Here is a 17,645-nt window from a genome sequence, read left to right on the forward strand (position 1 = left end):
ACACAGGTACACACAAATACACACATATACCACTGATACCACATATACAGAGACACACACAGATACACACATATACACACCGGATACACCCCTGATGTACATAGGTACACACAAATACACACATATACCACTGATACCACATATACAGAGACACACACAGATACACACATATACACACCGGATACACCCCTGATGTACATAGGTACACACAAATACACACATATACCACTGATACCACATATACAGAGACACACACAGATACACACATATACACACCGGATACACCCCTGATGTACATAGGTACACACAAATACACACATATACCACTGATACCACATATACAGAGACACATACACACAAATACACACATATACCACATGTCTCCTCCTGTCTCCCACTGCCTCCTGCTATCTCCCACTGTCTCCCACTTCCTCCCACTCTCTCCCGCTCTCTCCCGCTGCCTCCCACTCTCTCCCGCTGTCCCCCGCTGTCTCCCGCTGTCCCCCGCTGTCTCCCGCTGTCTCCCACTCCCTCCCACTACCTCCCACTCTCTCCCGCTGTCTCCCGCTATCTCCCACTGTCTCCCACTTCCTCCCACTTACTCCCACTCTCTCCTGCTCTCTCCCACTGTCTCCCGCTGTCTCCCGCTCTCTCCCGCTCTCTCCTGCTGTCTCCCGCTGTCTCCCGCTACCTCCCGCTGTCTCCCACCTCTCCCCGTGGCAAACTTTCAGACTGGGCACTTTGCCCATCTGCGTCAGTCACAATGGAGCAGGACATTTGTCTACAGTTTGGGAGCACCCAGATCTTACTCTGCAAAGTGTTCCTCAGCGTTACTGAGGAAGGTCACAGGTGGAGGAAGGCTGCACACCACCTGCCCCAGTTTCAAGGAGTCTCCACACAGGAGCCTCCAGGAGCCTCAAGAGGAGCAGAGCACAAAAGGACGAGTCTCAGTACTGTTTTCACAAGCCTCTGCTCAGATACACAATCTGCTGACAGAAACGGAGAGGTTTTGTGTCAGAGGGGTCTGCGTCACCAGATTCTGCACTTTTCGCAACGCAAAAGCCACTTTTGCACAATGTGACTGTGCTCATTAAAACACTCATCACAGCTCAGGCTGACACAGACTCACATGGTGACTCAGCACAACGTCTCTCATGCAGTGACTCAGCACAGCTTCAGCAGGGGCCAAGCTGCTACTTCACCTTGGACTTTCAGATCCTGTAGGGAGATCATCAAATTATTTATTATTTATATTATAAACTATTTATTAATTATTTATTATTTAGATTTATAAACTAGGCGTACTGGTGTGCCCGTCAATGTGATAATAAACAGTCTATTTATAAAACAACCACCCTCAGAGAGTCTAAGGGTCCAGACGCTATTCATATCCCTGGTTAATGAACTAAATAACCTCACTGCTTCTTTCACGCAGTCCAGCTGCTCAAGCTGTTTTCCTTCCTGTTTCCAACATTTCTATCAGCCCAGAGTGGGAAAGTGAAATGCAGCCACTGACTGTATCCAAGCCGGTCTCAACAGCAGGGGCCCCCAGAAGTCACGAACATTATCTGGTTAGAAAACCACATACCAGCCAGTGCAGCATTCGTCCCGGCTGTTTGCAGGAGGAAAGCGTAAAGAACCGATTTCCCCAGCGCATTATCCGATCGAGACGTCCGAGGTGGGAGCCCAGACACGAGGAGGCAGGGCTCAGCTCTGGCGACCTCGCCCAATGCCAAGCACAGAAACACAGGAGGCCGGGGGGCAGAATCGCACTTCCTGCTGTGGTCAGGTGAGCACCGCCAGAGGAGAAACGGGAACCCAGCAATCCCAGCACTCACAGGGCAAAGACTTTAACTCAGGGCTCTCCCAGCACTGGTCCAAGTAACCCTAGTGTCCGCTGCTTTCGAATCTGGCTGAGCTCTCATCTGCTTCTTGAGCCCTTTCTTGAGCTAAGAAGACGGCGGACTGGAACAACGTTTTTCGCCTGCGGCTCTTGAACAGCAAGAGATTTCAAGCGAGTGGCTGCAGGCTGTAGAGACTTCGAGCGATGTGCTCCCAGCTCCTGGAGGCTATCCTGCTGGGAGCTGTGGTGCTGCTGTGTTCAGGTGCACCACCTGTTCAAGCTCCCAACCCAGGCTTCAGGGTGGAAACTGGAAACTAGCAGGACGATCTGGGCTGTGGGGAGGCAGCCCCACTGGAGCTCAGCAGGTGTGAGCCTGGCCAGTACCTGGATGGGAGACTGCTGGGAAAGCTAAAGCTGCTGCTGGAAGAGGTGTTAGTGGGACCAGTAGGGGGCGCTCACCCTGCAGTCTGTGTGGGTCCTAATGCTCCAGTATAGGGACGGGGACACTACACTGTAAAAAGGCGCCGTCCTTCGGATGAGACATAAAACCGAGGTCCTCACTCTCTGTGGTCATTAAAAACCCAGAGTGTTTCTCGAAAAGAGTAGGGGTTGTAACCCAAATTTCCCCCTGGCCTTTACCAGTCATGGCCTCCTAATAACCCCCATCTCTGAACTGGCTTCATCACTCTGCTCTCCTCCCCACTGAGAGCTGGTGTGTGGGGAGAGGACTGGAGCATCATCCAGGTGGGGCTGCACACTGGTGGGGGTGGAGGGGATCCCCATGACCTGTAAAGAGCTTTGAGTGGAGTGTCCAGAAAAGAGCTCTAGAAATGTAAAGAGTTGTTGTTGTTATTATTATTATCGATAGCCACTGTGCTGCCCTTTCAAAAGCCACATTTGTCAAAATATTTCTCTTTGGAAAAGCCCGTCTGCGTCGGAAAAGATGAAATCAGACAGCCGGGGCTGCTGGCCGCCTTCAGAAACCCGAGCGCTGCCTGTCCGGATCGGCGCAGTAAGGACAGGATTTCCGCTTCTCTCACAACGGCACAGGATCCTGATAATTGAGGAAACAACCTCCTGGTACAGACAGCGGTGGTGACGGGAACTTTCGCAAGAGAGCTCGGAGTCTCAGCCTGGGAGACTCCTGCCAGGATCAACTTGTATGAGTGGAGGTTTCCTAATTCGAGACAGAACATCTATAAAAATGTTATACGATAATGTGAATAGCGTCCGGTCATAAATGTCTGTGCACTGCGATGATAAAAACAATAAAAGGTCATTAGGATTGTTTGGCTGAGAGACGTTATCCAATCCGTACGTCTTCGTGCTGTGTGTTTTTTTGTTCCCGTTTCACCGGGAGTGTTAATAAACCATAAGGGCGTCTGGTGTTTAACAGGTGTTCACACAGTCGGAACTCGGTTTGGGATTTGAGACCGGCGGCGTAGCCTAGGTGAGCGGGCGAAAACGCCTCGCGCCCACCCTCGCAAAACGCCACGCCGGGGCTGACGTCACAGCGCCAGCCCCATAAAAGCGCCAACGCCGACTCGCGGCGAGGAGAAGCCCAGTGACGGCAGAGGACGGCGCACGCTGGCTGGCTGGCTCCCCGGCTCGAGGGAACGGGCGTGTTTACACGGAGGGGTGAGTCCGGGCAGCTCGCCGGCCGCGAATAGATACTGTTGATAAGATCGATCCCGGGAGGGGACAGTGCAGTGCAACAGCAGCTTAGCACAGTGTAACGACATGATACAATGATACAACAATACAATACAGGCAGTACAGCCTGAGAATGCGGAGAGATCTTACTGGCAGCGCCGGGGGAGGGGGGGCTGGGTTTCTTGGAAGTGATGGGTTTAAACCGCACGGCGAGTTCTGTGTAACTTTCCAAAGAGCAGGCTCTGCCCTTTATGTACACCGACCACTTACTGAACAGATTGCACGTGTCGAAATAAGCCTAGCCCGTGATGTCAGAGAACCTGCAACCGGCTCTAGCGACTCGTGTGCCGACCTCAGCCGCTTCATCTAGAAGCAGGCGTGCACGTATCGTGTCGCACCTGCCGCTGTTGGTAATGATGACGAGGACAATAATAACCATTCTGTTTTTTCTCCGAAGCGAGTTCCATTTGAACTACGTCAGAGCAAGTCTGGGGGGGGGGGGGAGACTGTGTGTCCGTTTCCACGCGTGGGCGCAAAGGGGGTGCAGTCGGCGGGGGGGGGGCGGGCGAGGACGTTGCAAGTCCCCGCGGCTGAAGAGCAACGTGCTCCCGTTACGAGGAAGGTGTGACGTCGCCCACGTGACGTCATTCTCACCGTTTACAGAAGCGGGGTGGACGAAAATAAGAAACAAAACAAAACGTACAACCGAGATAGAAATGTCAGTATTTCTGCCAACAGGACAGATGTTTCACTTGACTTTTCTTCTATAGAAAGGGTGTGAAAAGAATTGCCAGGAACTGATTTGCAGACCAGCACTGATGATGATGAACTTGAACTTTATTGCCATATGTAACCGGTGCTGGTACAATGGAATTCTTACTGACAGAAAGTCTCTCGATTGTAAAACAAGTGTAAAAAACAAAACAAAGTGCAGACAGTGCATCAAGACAATATACAAACAAACAGTAGACCATGTACAAGTAAACAAGTAAACAGTTTGAATGTAAACAATACAGACGTGTAAACAATGACTGGAGATGTGCAGTAGATAAGAAATCATAATGAGGTAGATGGTGTAGGTGTGGTCCGAGGGGCATGGCTAAATGTGTTTGCCAATCTCACTGCTTGTGGGTAGAAGCTACTGAGGAATCTGGTGGTCAGTGTCCGTATGCTCTTGTATCTCTTGCCTGAGGGCAGTGGGGTGAAGAGCTCATGCCCGGGGTGGTGACTGTCCTCTGTGATGGCCAGAATTCGACCACGGCAGCGGTCCTCATAGAGCTGTTTAATCTCGGTGAGACCGCAGCCGATGATCTCCTGGGCCACGTTGACCATTCTCTGCAGTGCCTTCCTCTCTCGAGAAGAGGTGTTGCCGTACCACACGGCGATCCCGTTGGTGAGGACGCTCTCGATGGTGCAGCGGTAGAAGCTCACCAGCACAGGCACTGGCATCCCCCATCACTTGAGGCACCTCAAGAAATAAAGGCACTGCTGAGCCTTCTTCGTGATAGAGTCGGTGCGCTTAGTAGCAGAAATGTCGGACGGAAAACACTGCAGGTTTTTACAAGCCGCCGAGAGCGGGATCAGTGTTTGGTGCTCCAGCTCTAGAGTCGTTCAAGTGGCTTTCTCGGGACAAAAACGTTTCCTGCGCCGCCCTGTGGTTTGCGTGCGGTTTCAGCGCCCCACGGCGTGCGTGGACGAGGCGCTGTGATTTTCACAGCTCGGGGGCTGTGCTGGGGGGGGGGGCGGGCGCGTCCTCCTGCGCTAAAGGGCTAGAAAAGTGGTGCGGTCGAAAAACTATTCGCCCGTACTGTCCCGAGCTCGCCCCGTCTCGCACCCGCCCTCGGGAACGCGGCGAATTCGTCCTTAATTGGAGACGTGGAGTTCCGGGAACGTCTCTGCTTCGGCAGTCATCATCAGCGTTTGTGTGCATGAACGTTGTTGTTTTTTTCCCCAATCCTCGCTTTTTACTTGAGAGTTTGCATTGAGGAAAACTGCCAGGCTAAGAAAGCCTCTTTCTACTCAGTGTCATGTCAAAAGTCAAAGACTGCCGGTAGGAGTTACTGAGCAAAGGGGCCCGCTGGGGAGCTGGAATGCGCTTTGGTTTTGGCCTTTTTTTAAGGAAGCTAAATAATCCGCACGTTTGCAGCGTGAGAGAAAAGCCGTTGGCGTCACTGCTCTTGCAGTATTGCGGGCAGCCCCGTTCCTCTTTCCACACCGGCTTAGAATGAGGGGGGCACTCCGGTCCTTTTGTGTTGTTGTTGTTGTTGTTGTTGTTGATCTGTCGTTCAGTACCGCCCGTCCGGCCACAGCACAGAGACGTCCGACGGGAGAGGACCGCATGAAGGTACGCTGCCCGCCTCCGTCACAAAGCGCAGAGGTTTCGGAGCGGAGCAGCGTGGGGGAAATCCCCTCTCGTGCGGGGGGGGGGGACTCAGTCACAGACCCCCACCCCGGCCTGTGCTCCCAGCGCGCGCTGCACGGACTGTTCCGGGCGCCGACAGAGCCTCCTGGCTGTCGCTCAGCGCGTGGCGAGACCACCTCAGTGAGCCGAGAGACGGACGGCCGACAGGAAGAAGAATAATAATAATAATAATAACAACAACAACGGAAGCTCGGAAACCACTTACCTAGCTTCCTGCCCGACGTCCTGTGCAGAATTCAGGTCATCAGAGCCTGTGCTGTTTTCCTCCACTGTGCCTCAGTTTCACTGGGCACAAGGAACCGTGTTCAGAAATACTCACTCCCCGGCACCCGCTGGCCTGATCCCACTGGCTGAGGGCAGTACAAGAAGTCACAGCGGGCCCCAGACCCGGAGGAGGGATCATGTCATCGGGAGGCAATTCGTATCCGACAGCACAGGAACCGCGCTCCTGAAGAGCGGTCGTTTCCGCTGGGTTAGGATCACTGACGGGGGATCCTTTTAAAATGCTCGGTGTGCAGGTACACACACACACACACACACACACACAGCACTTCACTTTGTGGGGTGGCTCAGGGAGCCTGAGGAACCTCACCAGCCTTGCGTGTGGAGCCTGCACGTTCTCCCCGTGTCTGAGCCAGGCGGATTGGCTGCAGTGGCCCCCCGTGCGCTCGCTTGCTCCCATCGCTCGTGTCCCGAGACGGACTGCAGTCCTGTCCGGGGAGTTTTCCCTCCCTGCGTCCCTCTGCTTCCCGGAGAGGCTCTGGAATTGCCGGGACCCTCGCTGGGAGTGCACAGCCCTCCGAGCATGGATGGATGGATGGATGACTCTTCCAAGCCCGACTCCCTTCGCTGGTGAAATCGGCCCCACAGCCGTGGGAGACGGGTAACAGACGGCGATCTGCAGTCCGCGACGCCCTCGGCCCCCCCCACAGTGAAACCACACTCTGCCCAGTGCGCCAACGCCAGGCCTGCACTCTGAGCAGAGCAGAGCGAGCTCAGGCGCCTGCAGAGTATTCGAAAGCGCCAGCGGGCGGGGGTTTGAGGAGATCGCCGACGCTTTTCACCCGTGCACGAGGTGGCTCTGGATCGTTAAGACTTAAGCGAGCGTGCGCGTGTGCGTGTGCGAGTGTGCACGTGCGTGTGCGCGTGCGAAAAAAGGTGTTTTCGTTTTTTTTCCCCCTCATTCCATAACAATAAAACCGCCGGCAGCCCCGCACATGAAGCAGAAGTGAGAGGAGTTTTTCACCCTTTGTGTCTGCAGCTGCCCCACACAGAGCTCGCGGCCCCGCCTCCCCCCCCCCGAGTGACCTCAGGAATCGCGGCGGCGGCGGGTTACGAGAAGTACGAATTAGGTCACCGTTTTCAGAGCCGAGCACGCAGCAAGAGGGGGAAGTCCCTGCGCTTTCGGGGAGAGGAGTCGAACCTCTCTCGCCTGCAGAGGCGCTCGGGGACCGCTGGCCTTTTCCTCAGGATGGGGGGGGGGCCGCCCTGCCCCTCCCTTCGATCCCTCGCTGCCGACGGAACCGGAACCAGAACCGGGCTCCTCACTGCCTCTCGTTCGTGACGTTTCCCACCTCTGTTGCTCTCTCCGCAGTTCTGGCCTGGGTGGAAGTGTCAGGACGCTCCCAAGGGAACAGGACCTGCCGGATCCCGAATCCGCTCTCTGGAGCATCGCACCCTCCGGACTGGGGGGGGGGGGGGAGAATCGGCTCCCCATCTCTCAGTGCCTCAGGATGTTTCCCAGGTGAGTAGAGGCCTCAGGTAAGACTGCTTCAAGGGAGAACCTGAGCCTGTCCGCTCCTGGGGTGCAGAGTGGTCCCCCCCCGTAACTGCCCGCCCCACCCCCACTTTCCAGAGGGGCAGGGTGCAGCTGACCGAGCAGAGCCGAGATCTGGTGGACCGGACCGGACTAAGCAGGCTGCCTTCGGCTTTCTGTGCTCTGCAAGGTAGCTGCCCTCCTGCCCTGTTTACTCACGGCGCTCCTGTGCTGTTTGTTAGCATTTTCCTCCACTGTGCCTCAGCCTCACTGGGCTTGTTGCACGTCTCTCTGCTTTTACACCAGTGTAAAAGGCAGCTTCTCAGCAGCTGGGCTGTAGCCGGGCTGGGTCGCAGCCAGCAGTGGGAGAGCCCACCCTGCGCTGGTCAGGGGTCCTGATTCGCACCTGGGGCCGGAGCCTGACTGTCCAGTGGACCTGCTGGCAGCACAAGGAGCCATGTTCAGAAATACTCACTCCCCGGCCCCGCTGGATGAGGGCAGTACAAGAAGTCACAGCGAGCCCCAGAGGAGGGATCATGTCATCGGGAGGCAATTCGTATCCGACAGCACAGGATCTGCGCTCCTGAAGAGCGGTCGTTTCCGCTGGGTTAGGATCACTGACGGGGGATCCTTTTTAAATGCTCAGTGTGCAGGTGTGCACACACACACACACAGTGCGTTTTTACACGTACAGTACTTCACTTTGTGGGGCGGTACCAAAGGGGCAGGGTGCAGCTGACCGAGCCCGAGCCTGGAGTTCTGGTGGACCGGACCGGACCGGACCCAGCCTGGACAGGCTACCTTCGGCTTTCTCTGCCCTGCAAGGTAGCTGCACTCCTGCCAGCCGAGCACGGGAGGAGGAGACACGACGACTCTCGTGGCCCGTCGAGGAGCGGAAAACTTGACGCCTTCCCCGCGGGCCCGAGCAGAATCGCGCCTGGCCCGCCCCTCGCTCGGCGACACGCACTGGAATTCCTGCCAGGCGCGGACCCCCCGAAAGCCAGAAAGAGGAAGTGGGTCTTCGCCCTGTCCTGCCCTGACCGTCCGCTCTGGCTCGGGGGGGAGAGGAAGTCGCAGCCACACGCCGGCCGCAGCCTCTGCCCCCTCACTGACGCCCCCCCTGCCTGGCGGGGCGCCGCGGGCGCCAGGTGCGAGTGGGCAGTGTGGTTCGGGCCCAGAGGCGCGGACAGATCAACGGCTGATAATTCTTCTCGTAAAAAAAAAACTGCACTATGAAGAGAGCGTTTCACCACCTGAGCTGAACATCCGAACCGGTCCCATCAGATCTTACTCGTGGTGCAAACAAGTCGTGTTGTTCCTGATCTACAAAACATGCCGCGGTAACTCTGCAAAGCGTGATTTTCTTTTTTCCTTGAGTTTTTCCATTGCTGATACCTTTTTAAAAAACGCCAGACAACCCCCCCCCCAACCCACCACTGTTAACTTCCTCCGTTGGCTGAGCGCGGGTAAGATCCTGTGCCGTTTCCTCCTCCCTGTGTGTGGAACTGAACCCGGTGAGCCCTCCATAAAGATCGCTACCTCCTTTCACACAGGACGCCGAGACCTCAGCTTCCTCCCTCGTATTTATAGTCCGGCTTCGCTGAGCAGCCGCAGAGAAGAGCTCAGCCAGTTCCCCGCTGAAGACGCCAGAACTGGGAGAGTGCCTCATTCCTGCTTCTGATTTCTCAAACAGAAAGAAAAGGAAGTGCGATCTGTTTCAAAATGTAAAAAGGGCACAGGGCTGACCTTCCTGTAAAGACCGACGGCCGATCGCTTCCTTTCCTTGGTCTGCGGCTCTCGGTCTTTGTGGGGCGGGCCTGGGCTTCTCAACAGGAAAGCAGAGGGGGGGGGGGGGGGGGGTGTTTATGAGTGTAATACAGGCCTCGGTTCTCACTAGTTCTGTGTCCCGAATGCCACACTTAGCCCTTCCTCCAAGCTCTCTGCTTGAGAGCAAAAGCGCGCAAGCATTTTCGAAGTGCGCCGTTATAAAAGTCTGGGAGGGGACCCCACCCCACGCCATCGTGCGTCGATTACGGCTCAAACGCTGCCTGTGCGCAGGGCTGCTTCTCCAGTGGCTAAGTGCCCGACGGCAGAGAGTTTCTGCAGATGAATTTTTCTTCGCAGCGTGAGGAGATCGCCCGTGGTCTCGTCGGTCCCCGCACAAAAGTAGGGGCGGACCGCGTGTTTAAACTAAACTAAATGAGGACAACGTGAGAGTACCGCTCTCTGTACATTCAAAGAGTACTTTGTACCATCGAAGTATATCGCCAGCAGCCATATCACTCTGCCACTCGCAACTGGCAACCCTCTGAAGCTCAGCAGGTGTGAGCCTGGCCAGTACCTGGATGGGAGACTCCTGGGAAAAACTAAGGATGCTGCTGGAAGAGGTGTTAGTGGGGCCAGCAGGGGGCGCTCACCCTGCGGTCCATGTGGGTCCTAATGCCCCAGTATAGTGACGGGGACACTGCACTATAAAAAGGCGCCGTCCTTCGGATGAGACGTAAAACCGAGATCTTGGCCTGTCCTGGCCACATTTCCCATTGGCCGTTACCCATCATGCCCTCCTAATAACCCCCCTCTCTGAACTGGCTTCATCACTCTGCTCTCCTCCCCACTGAGAGCTGGTGTGTGGGGAGAGGACTGGAGCATCATCCAGGTGGGGCTGCACACTGGTGGGGGTGGAGGGGATCCCCATGACCTGTAAAGAGCTTTGAGTGGAGAGTCCAGAAAAGCGCTATATAAGTGTAAGCAATTATTATTATTCTTATCAAATACATTTCATCCCAACTGTCCGTGTGGATAAATGACTGTATGACGTGTTCATTCATGTTAACCTGAAGTCAACTTGGCAATACCTCAGAGCTTTGAGCGATTCAATGCTTCATCTTTGCATGCACAAAATACGCTTACCTAAACGGATATTCACCAGCCAAATGGATTAACAAAGTAAAAGCTTTATATCAACATACCTGGAATACATGGGACTCCAAAGTCGCCGAATGAAATTTTGTTTCTGCATAAAATATAAGTTTTACTAAGGCCCGAAGATGAAACGTCATCTTTCTGCCAGGAACCAGGGGTGTTTCCCTTCAGCGCAGTCCCCATGAAAGGGCACCCCAGGGGCGCTCGTGAGCACCAACCCCTTGTGAAGCTTAAAATTACAAATGGGGACACCCCGGAGCCTCGCAGGGGCCAGGCGGGCACCCTCGCACGAAGGGCACGAAACCGCAGGTGTGGTTATCGGCACCCGGCGCACGGTCCCCGGTCTTCCAGGCGCTCGGGGTTTTAGGGAAGCAAGTTTCAGGGATCAGTGGGAAAACAAGCAGCAGAGCTCCGGAAAAGCAGTCATTCACCTCTGCCAGACGAAATGTCCGTTTGAAACGGATTGTCAGGCTCACGGGTTCAAAGCAAAGTTGAAGCTCACGTGAAGATAACATCGGCGTGACTGCTTCATCAGCGATTCCTCAAGACTGCAATTACAGCGCCGCTGGGAGCCCTTCGGACTGGTTTCCAGGGGGTGACCTGCCCTGGTCCTTGGGGGGGACCCTCTGTCCTCTGTCCTCTGTCCCTCTTCATCTCAGGCTGCCGGATTCCAGTTTCCCATTGCCGAGATTCGATCTCCCACTCTGGCTGTTTCACCTGGATGCCCGCAGGTGGGGGACAGCGGCTCACTTGGCGTCTGTGGCTGGGCTGAGGAGCTGGCGGTCCGAAAGAGCAGCCATCTGTGGGGTTAAGGATTGTGACTGACCACTGCATCAGAATGCCCCCCCCCCCCAAAAGTCGCAGTACAGGCCTTGCCAGCTGGGTCTGTGCCCTCCCTCTCGGCACCCTCCTCCTCATTGTTTGGCAGTCCAGTAGGTCCACGCCTACTCGAATGATCTCCGACCCCCAGAACGGGTCCTCACTCCCCCCTCTTTGCTAGGGGTGCTAGGGGGACCCCCCCTGTGCTGTTCTGATCTCTCTCAGATCATCTGGGGCGAGGCACATGGCATTGGGCTGAGCGGGGGCTCTGTGGCTCAGGATCTGCGCCTGTGGCTGGGAGGTTGCCAGTTCAAATCCCGCAGCCGGCAGAGGAATCCTACTCCGTTGGGCCCCTGAGCAAGGCCCTGAACCCCAGCTGCTCCAGGGGCGCTGTACAATGGCTGACCCTGTGCTCTGACCCCAAGCTTCTCTCTCCCTGTCTGTGTGTCTCACGGAGAGCAAGCTGGGGTCTGTGAAAAGACAAATCCCTAATGCAAGAAATTGTATTTGGCCAATAAATATCTTTCTCTCCCCAGCAGCAGCCAGGTGACGGAGCCTCACCTGGAACCCGTGGACATGTCTGAATTTCAGTGCATGGAGTTTGCTGCCGTGTTGGAGAACGAGATCTTTTTCGCAGGTAGGCGGACGTTCTCAGAACACAAGGGCTGAATTACCCATCTGGCCTGTTTGATAGCTGGTAGTTCATTGATCCCAGGTTCTCATTTCTTGAAACAAACCAGCCACATGGCCCGGTAGCTTGTCGCACACTCCCACAACCCTTTGTGTAAAGTGATGCCGCATGTTCTCAGATCTAAATGCACTTCCACGTAACTTCCACTTGGTGGAGGAATGAATTGCAGGGGGGCGGGGACGGTCCCCTCCTCGTAACTGTTAAGAACAGCTTAAAATCATCGTGGGGGCATTTTCAGGCACTTTTCGAATTGACACTCATCACTAGTCTGCCAGTAACTATAGCACCCTGCAGCTCACAGCTGGATGGGAGACTCCTGGGAAAGCTAAGGCTGCTGCTGGAAGAGGTGTTAGTGGGGCCAGTAGGGGGCGCTCACCCGGCAGTCTGTGAGGGTCCTGATGCCCCAGTATAGTGACGGGGACACTGCACTGTAAAAAGGCGCCGTCCTTTAGGATGAGACGTAAAACTGAGGTCCTGACCTTCTGTGGTCATTAAAAACCCCAGGTTGTTTCCCGAAACAAGTAGGGGTGTTACCCCGGTGTCCTGGCCAAATTTCCCCCTGGTCTTTACCAGTCATGGCCTCCTAATAATCCCCATCTCTGAACTGGCTTCATCACTCTGCTCTCCTCCCCACTGAGAGCTGGTGTGTGGGGAGAGGACTGGAGCATCATCCAGGTGGGGCTGCACACTGGTGGGGGTGGAGGGGATCCCCATGACCTGTCAAGAGCTTTGAGTGGAGTGTCCAGAAAAGAGCTCTAGAAGTGTGAGGAGTTCCTATCATGGTCAGTCAAGCATTGAGGGGGAAGAGAATGCACACAGGAGAGCTGCAGCCGAGCGGCTGAGACACGGCTCCGATCTGCGCACGCGCGTGTCAGTGCTTCAGGTGTTGGTGTGGTGGCTCTGTGTCTGAGGATCTGCGCCTGTGAGGTTCGTATCCCGCGGCCGGCAGAGGAATCCTACTCCATTAGGCCCCTGAGCAAGGCCCTCAACCCCAACTGCTCCAGGGGCGCCGTATAAATGGCTGACCCTGTACTCTGACCCCAAGCTTCTCTCTCCCTGTCTGTGTTGAGGTTGAGGTATGCAGAAAGACAATTCCTAATACAAGAAATTGTATATGGCCAACAAAGTGATCTTATCTTCACCAGTAGGAGAGTGTGTGTGTGTGTGTGGGACAGGAGGAAGAGGGGGTCATTAGCCTCATAGTAACCAAGAATCTGCAGATGGACACGGACAAACCACATTCCCGGGAGAGAGAGCGCGTTTTATGGGAAGCCCTCCCAGCCTTTTCAGATCCGGCGCAGGAAGCCTTACTCACTTTCTCTTTTTTTTTTTTCCCTTCTTCCTGCCGGTGCTTGCTGCTCTCTCCGCCGGCCTCGCAAGCTGAGGACCAAGGTAACGTATGAACTCTCCCCTCCCCAGCCACTCCATCCACAGCTCGGCCACACCAGCCCTGACTGTTCCATTAATTACTATTGATGAGATTCAACTCGAGCCTCTGTAACTCAAAGAGAAAGGCCGTTTCTTCCGAGAACTGCAGGTTTGGTAGATCAGCAGTGATTAATGATCTGAGCGAGGGGGAAAGCCGCCTGCCTACACATTCCCATCCCGGCCACGTGCGCTGAAGGATTGTAAATCTTTCTGCAGTAGGTGACTGCAGGTCCCCCTTTTTTTAGAAACAGATTCCCATGGGCTCCTCGGAGCCTCTCCAGATTAAAAAAAGACACGGAGATCTTCCTTTAGCGCGCGCGGGACTCGAGGCCATCGGTCAGCAGTCGGGAGCAGGGCGGCTAGCTGTCCCACGCCACGCCGCGGTCAGGCTCGAACTGAGACGCGGCTCTGTTTCTCCGCTCGCCCGCAGACATCGAGGAGGACTCCTTCAGGAGAATGAACAAGTGCCTGTCCCGCATGATCCGGAACAAGAACCACCAGTTCCTGGTGGCCGACCAGGGCCTGGTCTTCGAGAACGGGCCCGTGGAGCAGGTCCCTTTCGGTAACGGCCCGTCGCCCGATCCCTGTGTGGCTCCGATTCCTGCACCCCTCTGTCCGGCTGCTGCGGGATACAGAGACCAGAGCCCACGCAGCTCCGATCCCTTTGTGCAGCAGCAGGACAGAGGAGCGCTGGATACAGAGACCAGAGCCCACGCAGCTCCGATCCCTGTGTGCAGCAGCGGGACAGAGGAGCGCTGGATACAGAGACCAGAGCCCACGCAGCTCCGATCCCTGTGCGTGCTCTGATTCCTGCACCCCTCTGTCCTGCTGCTGCGGGATACAGAAACCAGAGCCCACGCAGCTCTGATCCCTGTGTGCAGCAGCAGGACAGAGGAGCGCTGGATACAGAGAGCAGAGCCCACGCAGCTCCGATCCCTGTGTGCAGCAGCAGGACAGAGGAGCGCTGGATACAGAGAGCAGAGCCCACGCAGCTCCGATCCCTGTGTGCAGCAGCAGGAAAGAGGAGCGTTGGATACAGAGACCAGAGCCCACGCAGCTCCGATCCCTGTGTGGCTCCGATTCCTGCACCCCTCTGTCCTGCTGCTGCAGGATACAGAAACCAGAGCCCACGCAGCTCCAATCCCTGCAGGGGACACGCTGAACGAATCTTCTCTGTTTCGGAGTCCCGCGTCTCCAGCGGCCTGTGTTGTCTCTCCCCCGCAGGCCGGCGCTTCTCCATCGAGATGTACGGCACCACGGAGTGCGCCCGGGGCGTGGCCGTGGTCATCCGCTTCTTCAGCGAGGGCTGCTGGCACGTGGTGCGCTGCACGCAGGAGGGCAGCAGGAAGAAGGTGGAGGCCTCGGTGAGTGGGCCCCGGGGGGCCCCGGGCATGGGGGGGGGGGGGGGGGGAAACGACACCGAGAGGCGTGGCCAAGCCCGGCAGACCTGTGGTGAAGACGCCCGCCCCCGTCCGAGCCCTCCTCCCTTGCGATTTTCGGCTTTTCCGCCGTCGATCCGGAGCCGATCCGGAGCCGATCCGGCAGAGGTGGGGTGGGCACGCGCCTGGAGAAGCTGCCTGGCGCGGGTTGGGATGGGGGGCCGGGTGAAAGGCCAAGAGGGGCAGGGGGGGGGCCGCGGAGAAGCCAGGGGGGCCGGCAATCCAGCCCAGGTTTGTCCCGGGGGGGGGGGCGGGAGCTTCCGGTCCGGCGATCCGAGTCTCCCTGCCGTCCCACTGACCGCTGCGTCTCCCCCCCTCCGCAGCCCGAGCAGGTGCCCGACTACGTGCCCGACTCCTGCAACGACGCCGTGTTCTTCCTGCAGGCGGTGGAGGGGCAGAGCAACAAGTTCATGTTCGAGTCCTCCAGGTGGCGCCGCTGGTTCCTGGCCTTCTCCAGCGAGGGGGGCTTCTACAAGCTCGTCCTGCAGCCGCGGGCGGACGAGGTGGACGAGTGCCAGCTCTTCACCCTGGAGAAGTAGGGCGTGGGCGGACCTTTTCGGCGCGGGCACCCCACCCTCCTCCTCCTCGGACTGCCCGATACTCCCACGGGTCCTGCCCAGGCTGCCAGAGACACGGCTCTCCCATCGGGCCCCGGCCCACATCCCGCGGGGGGGGCCCTTTGTGAGCTTGTGACTTTTAAATTATTATTATACTTTCTTGTTATGAAGAGAGTTTGTACTGGTTTATTTTTACTGTTGCTTTTCATTTACCGTGCTGCACATCGAGCTTGCGGCGCCCATTAAATATGCTACGAGCTAGCCCTGCCTCCTGCCTGCCGGTGTGTGTGATTGGTGGTGCGCCCAGCCCCAGTGTTTAAAAATCCAGCCCGTTCCGCCCGTCCGGTGACGCTCCGGAGCTCTAGCCACACACGGCTCATTCCCAGAGGAATCCTACAGCTACAGCTCGTGCAGGGGTGCCCGGATCGGCTCCTGGAGATCTCTAGACTCGTCCATCCAGCTCGGACTCTCTCGGTCCGAGATCCGGCTCCTTCCTGCCTCCACGTCACGAGCCTGATGGGGCTCGTGAGCTCCTGGTGCTCCTAATCGGACCTACGCAGGCCTGCGGGCCCCAGTGCCCCTCCAGAACCGGGCCTGGGCAACCCTGCGTGGCTCCAGTGTCCACAGTGAGGCTCTGCTGGACCTCTGCCCCCCCCCCCCCACTGCGAGGTGGATAAGGGGCGCCAGGGCAGCTGGCCAAGCTTGCAGAGCTCCGTCCGAAAAGAGGGGCACGGGGGGTGGGGGGCAGATTAGAAGCGGGGGCCAAACGGATGGCGCTGGCTCCGACCTCAGCAGGTTGGGAGAAGCCGGCATTCCCCGGCCTGGGAAGCGGCTGGGAGCGGCGGTCCGGCGGGCGGTAGCCCCCAGGCTGCCTGGGCCCCTCGGTCGCGCTGCCTGCGGAGTAGACTCCGCCAGGAGTAGACTCAGTACCGAGCAGCGGGACACAGGTAAGGATGGTCTAAATAGCGCGGCGTGCTTGTTAATAATAACCCGCTGCTGGTGCTGATTAGATCGCTCAAGAGTTGGTCACCTGGCCTTTACCAGTCATGGCCTCCTAATAATCCCCCTCTCTGAACTGGCTTCATCACTCTGCTCTCCTCCCCACTGAGAGCTGGTGTGTGGGGAGAGGACTGGAGCATCATCCAGGTGGGGCTGCACACTGGTGGGGGTGGAGGGGATCCCCCATGACCTGTAAAGAGCTCCAAAGAGCTTCAAGCAGGTGCGTGCTTTCTGTGTTTTACAAAACCCGTTTAAAAGGCCGTCATCTGCACAACGGGATGATGCTGGAGTCACCGAGTAGGGGTCTGAGCAGCGACTGCAGCCCCCCGCCTTCTGACAATATGGGGAAATATTGTCGCTTTCCACTCAAAAGGCTTTTGCGAAGGGAGCCGGGGGGCTAGGTTTAGAAAGCTAAGAGCCGGCAGACCAGCCCGTGTTACAGTGAAGCGCCTTGTCTGTGTGTCTCATGGAGAGCATGCTGGGGTCTGCGAAAAGACTCGTTCCTGTATATTGTATATGGCCAGACAGTGGTTTGACGAGTGGCATGCACCAGACAGGAGAGGGTTAACTGTCTCTCTGCGCTTCAACAGTTTGGCTGGGGTCTCCTCCTCCCTTAAACTGACGGACCCGACCCCCGTGCCTGGTGCCCCGTGCGTTGCGAGGTCATTCCTCAGAGCGGACGGGCAGCTCACCCGAAAGCAGGCCCTCGGACGGGGGGGGGTGTGTGTGTGTGTGTGTGCGTGGAGAGCTTCGCGGTAATACTCCCCCACCGCACGTGAAGTACACAAGGCCGTGCTCTGCCTGATCGGCTCACCTCAAGCCCGAAGAGAGTTATTCCTCCAGGCAAGACGAGGGCCTTTAGAATCGCCAATACTGACATGCAGGTAACATCGCCAACGCACCCACCACACACACACATTCTTCCGTCACACAGACGCTTGGTATCGGCGCCATCTGCGGGTAGGAAAAGGTCACTATTCGATTGGCGCGGTATTTTTTCCCCATTGCGTTCAGGTTACAGAGGGTTCTTGGCCTATCAGTCGTCTCCCTCTTACAAATCAGATGGTTTCTGCGGTTTAGAAGATGTAGCCTCTGGGGGCTCAGCAGATGAATACA

At 56.7% G+C, this 17,645-nt stretch overlaps 1 protein-coding gene across 2 annotated transcripts; it reads left to right on the plus strand.

Annotated features, from left to right (window-relative positions):
- Positions 1-3,398: 3,398 nt before the first annotated feature.
- Positions 3,399-15,795, plus strand: LOC148816665 (interleukin-18-like). 2 transcript variants are annotated; one of them, XM_088940175.1, is made up of 7 exons: positions 3,399-3,481; positions 7,513-7,662; positions 11,952-12,052; positions 13,487-13,498; positions 13,965-14,096; positions 14,759-14,898; positions 15,297-15,795. In XM_088940175.1, exons 2-7 carry the CDS (start codon positions 7,652-7,654, stop codon positions 15,510-15,512), a joined length of 612 nt encoding a protein of 203 aa, XP_088796301.1. In that variant the 5' UTR covers positions 3,399-3,481; positions 7,513-7,651; the 3' UTR covers positions 15,513-15,795. The 2 variants fall into 2 exon arrangements, with proteins under 2 accessions (XP_088796301.1, XP_088796302.1); XM_088940176.1 differs by having other exon boundaries at positions 3,403-3,481; positions 11,955-12,052.
- The last annotated feature ends 1,850 nt before the right edge of the window (positions 15,796-17,645 follow it).

This window comes from Atractosteus spatula, chromosome 22, assembly GCF_055471065.1.
Source record: "Atractosteus spatula isolate fAtrSpa1 chromosome 22, fAtrSpa1.hap1, whole genome shotgun sequence".
Classification (NCBI taxonomy): Eukaryota; Metazoa; Chordata; class Actinopteri; order Semionotiformes; family Lepisosteidae; genus Atractosteus; species Atractosteus spatula.